Source organism: Rhamphochromis sp. 'chilingali' (assembly GCF_963969265.1).
Source record: "Rhamphochromis sp. 'chilingali' genome assembly, chromosome: 2".
Classification (NCBI taxonomy): Eukaryota; Metazoa; Chordata; class Actinopteri; order Cichliformes; family Cichlidae; genus Rhamphochromis; species Rhamphochromis sp. 'chilingali'.
The window spans coordinates 44,841,093-44,845,487 of record NC_137930.1 but is presented as its reverse complement, the minus strand read 5'-3'; the positions used below and the strand labels follow the sequence as shown (position 1 = coordinate 44,845,487).

The 4,395-nt window shown below is 39.3% G+C and overlaps 1 protein-coding gene across 1 annotated transcript; it reads right to left on the bottom strand.

The window, feature by feature from the left end:
- Window positions 1–1,074: 1,074 nt before the first annotated feature.
- LOC308392561 (high choriolytic enzyme 1-like) lies at window positions 1,075–4,395 on the bottom strand (the record flags this gene model as incomplete). Its single annotated transcript, XM_080875639.1, has 8 exons — window positions 1,075–1,198; window positions 1,294–1,430; window positions 1,751–1,832; window positions 2,310–2,488; window positions 3,097–3,214; window positions 3,361–3,513; window positions 3,702–3,756; window positions 4,327–4,395. 7 exons carry the CDS (start codon window positions 4,393–4,395, stop codon window positions 1,304–1,306), a joined length of 783 nt encoding a protein of 260 aa, XP_080731765.1. The 3' UTR covers window positions 1,075–1,198; window positions 1,294–1,303.

Here is a 4,395-nt window from a genome sequence, read left to right as displayed (position 1 = left end):
ACACAGAGCACCTGTATAAAAAAGCCCAAAGCCGACTGTACTTCCTCAGGAGGCTGAGGTCTTTTAACATCTGCAGGAAGCTCCTGAGGATGTTTTACCAGTCAGTGGTTGCTGGAGTACTTTTCTATGCTGTGGTGTGCTGGGGGAGCAGCACAGCAAAGAAGGACTCATCCAGGCTGGAGAAACTGATCAGGAAGGCTAGCTCTGTGGTCGGCATGAAGCTGGACACTCTGGTGACAGTGGCAGAGAAAAGGACATTAAAGAAACTGCTGGACATTATGAACAATGCTGGGCATCCTCTGCACACGGCCATTAACAACCAGAAGAGTCTGTTCAGTGACAGGTTGCTTCTCCCCAAGACAAGAACTAACAGACTTAAAAACTCCTTTGTCCCACGCGCCATCAGACTGTTTAACTCCTCTCTGGAGGGGAGAGGGAGGGGAAACAGGAGGACAAAGGAGGGGGCAACAACTAAGCTGTAGTGCCTCTTCACCTCACTGTGCAATACCTTGTGTGCAATACTTTTGTAAATAGTCAACAGTGCAATAGACCTCAATACTTGAAATGTGCAAAATTCACTTGTATTTTTATTTTTTATTCCTATTTATTCTATTTATCCCCTTCATATATTTTATTTATATTGTCTCTGTATTTATATATGTGTGTGTGTGTGTGTGTGTGTGTGTGTGTGTGTGTGTGTGTGTGTGTGTGTGTGTGTGTGTGTGTGTGTGTGTGTGTGTATATACTATTCTGTAACTCTGTAACTTCTGTCGGTGCTGTGCTTTTTTGGAAATCGAATTTCCCAGAGGAACCCACCCGAGGGATTAATAAAGTTCTATCTAATCTAATCTAATCTAATCTAATCTAAGTGACAGCTGAAAAGGGGAGAAGTGAGGCCATATCCACACAGACTGATCAGACCAGTAAAAACCAATGAAACAAGTGAAACAAATATGAACGGGCTAGACGGTCACAAAGGAAGGAAAGTAACTAGAGTCACAAAGAACGCAATGACAAAATAAAATGTCATGATTTAAACAATCACTCTTAAAGATAAAACACACACACAGAGGTGCTTTATTGGAGGTTTATTGAATTATTTTAAAATGTTTATTTTGTTGATCAAGTGACTGTTCAATGATGATGATGATATTTTTCAAAGAAGAGTTGGATTGTTTGCATCATGCTGCTCATCTGTCTGATAGAAAAACATTAAGATTTATTATGAGAAATTCACTCCATTTTCAACAATGCAGTGTGGGGAATAGTATACGATGAACTTAGGATAATAACCTGAGATTGTTCAGCATCCATACAGCCTGTTGAGCCTGAGGATGTCCATCTGACTCATCTCAGTGGCATATCCAAACTCCACATTGGAATTAGGGATAGCCACCAAAGTGGGCTGGTTGTTCTTGGAGAAGGCGTACCTGAAAACACAGGGTGTGTTTTTTTCCCAAGGGAAGTTACTGAAAGCTATTACGCCTACTGTACAATAAGTATTTGCCAAATTGACTATGAAATTTTACCAAGCCAGAATAAACCACAAAATATCAAATAGAGAGTATAAAAATATTTAAGAAATACACAATTTCGAAGAAAAAAACAAGAGAGAACAATACGAAAAATTCTGATTCACATTCACTCAGTTTTCATTGCACTTTAACACCTGTTTGAACATCTTTCATAATTTCCAACATGATGATGGCAGCCACAGCTGTAACACGGAGCTGCTGGTATTGATACCTACTTGTGGTAATGCATAACAGAGCCATAGTCATAGGGGGTTCCCTGGTTCAAAGTGTTGATTTTGTCAAAGTTGTGCTCCATTCCTAGAGACAGAAATACCATGAGCTCCATTATTCATTCTTTTTCTTGTTTCTGTGGCTTTAGTCCACTCTACATTTCTATGAGTGTTCAGATAGTTCGGCATTTTATGATGTATTGCATTTTGCTTTCTTATAACGCACTATGAAGGTTTGTGTGCTCGTCGATTCCAATACTGGTTTTTGCTCACGTGAAATAAGTGGGTTATAATGGGTTATAATGATGATCGACAGACATATTGGTATTATGAATTTGCTTCTTGTCCGTCGACATTGTTTGTGCAAAGCTAAGCAAAGCCTGAAGTACAGAATAGCTGTGACAGCTGTAGCTGTCTTTGGATTCAACCTTTGGTTAAACAAAAAGCCAATCAGCACATTTTTCAAAATGCCCAAGTAATCCTATATTTTGTGCCAGTAATTATTTTCTTTCTGTATTCTATTTATATTGCTGTCATGGATAGTGAAAAGTGAAAACAGACAAACCCGGAGTGATGTTCTCCCACAAAACGCGGATGTGTTCGTCGCGGTCAGAACGTGTCTGCTCGTGATTGAAACCCAGAGCGTGGAGCACCTCGTGCTGGACAGTGTCGTAGTAAACACAGCCTGATTGCTGCAGGGACAGTTCCTGCGCATAGTAAAGACGGCCGATGTAGGAGTAGCACCTACAAAGGTACAAAATAAATCTTGTTACAAAAGCTGCAAAAATGTCTTCTTTTTTTTCAAATCTGTAACTGCACAAACTTTTTTGAAATATGTTTCATGTTAACACAACAGGGAATAGTTAACCAATCCTGCAAGTATTAAATATGTTGCTAAAACCTGTTCTATGTGAGATGTCTTTGCTTTGTTTTTTCACCATCCAGTGCAACTACCATTTCTGGAGTTCTACCAACTCCAGAAATGTGGTGCTTCATTAATTCATACACAGAAAAGTGTGGTTGCACAGCCATTTTTAAACAATAGGAAACATTTTGTATGGATGGAAATGGAATTTTGGGGGACTGCAGTAAACTTTGCCATTATGAATATTTTCTTTTTTACTCGTTCTGATTGGTTGAGAAAGTGAAAAACTTTGGCCTGGATTAATCGAACAAAAGTCTCCGCTGCATGATTTAGTAGTTACATTTAGTGTTTATACACCTACAGTCTGAAATCCTTAACTAATCCTTAAACAAACAAAAAATAGTGACGTTAGTGAACATATTAAAATTAAATACAGGTTTTCTTGGACAGATTGGGCAAAGAAAGAACGTGCTTTGCTCATGTTTACCCATTAAGACTCTGGATATTCAAGTAGTCTCTCTCGTTTGTGCGTCTGATTAAACGGATACAAGAAAAAGAATCGAAGGACTGCAGAGCACGCTCGATGACTGCCACCTCACGAGAGGCTGGAAAAATGGAAAACACATTTTAATCCACCACTAGACCAACAGGATCCTGTGATATTTTGCAGGAAAAATGTCTGCAGTGCAACACACCATGTTCCTGGTGATAAGTGCAGAGAATAGCATTCATAGATGAGTTTACTCCTTACTGTACACGCTGGAAAGGGTGTAGGGCACGTAGACATGTCCATCAGCGGACTTGGGCCACATGCAGCCAGAAGCGGTGCAGGGGTCAGCGTTTCTCTCCGCCTCCGAGCCGTATGCAATATCATCCACTATGTAGGGTTCATCAGGAGAACGGACTGCAGCAAACACATTGATCAGTTCAATTGTCTGATTCACTCTTACATCATTCTCCCTTTTTACTGAGATCTAAAATATTTGTGATAGTCCAAAGGATCCGAGTACCACAAAAGACACTGAGATTCTGAGAAAAGGCCAGGGAGGAGAAAAGAGGGTTAAACTTTTTTATGGCTTTAAAAATTCTCACCAATATCTCTGTTGGCTCTCTCAATTCGCTCTGAAGTTGACAGAACCTTAGCATCCTGCACAAAAAGGAATGAAGAAGTGCTGTTGGCATACTGATGATCTACCAGCAAGGATCATAGAAGTAAATAATTATTTGATAAACGTTTTTATACTTTATTTTTAAAAAGAATATTTTACAATTAAAGGATGGATTCACTGTCAGTAAATTTGTCAGATGCAAGCAATTATTCCTCCTTTTCATACTGGCCAAACGATGTGATCTTAATGAGCTCTTAATGGAAGTGACTGAAAACCACAGTTGTCAGTTGTGATACATTGTATTGTGATACATGTGACTCTAATATATTGCATCACCAGTCTTAAAAATATAGCAAACATGTTCCAAAATTAGCTTTTTGTGCAAAACAAAGTCAGGAAAGCACTTCAGAGGAGAAGCACATCAAGTGGGAATCTGCAATATTGTCTGAAAGTAGAAAACTAAAGAACAATGGTAAACTTACAGATTCCAGAATTTTCCAGGAGTTATTGACAGACAAAAGGGAGAGAGAAAGAGAGAAAAATGACATTTGTTCCACATTTATTCCACCAAATCAGTCAAGATGTGCTAGAAAAGGAGAATTCCTTACCTCACTTTCAGCCCAGACAGAGATTGCCAAAAGGGCCACAAGGCCTAGAACACACCTAACCCCAACCAT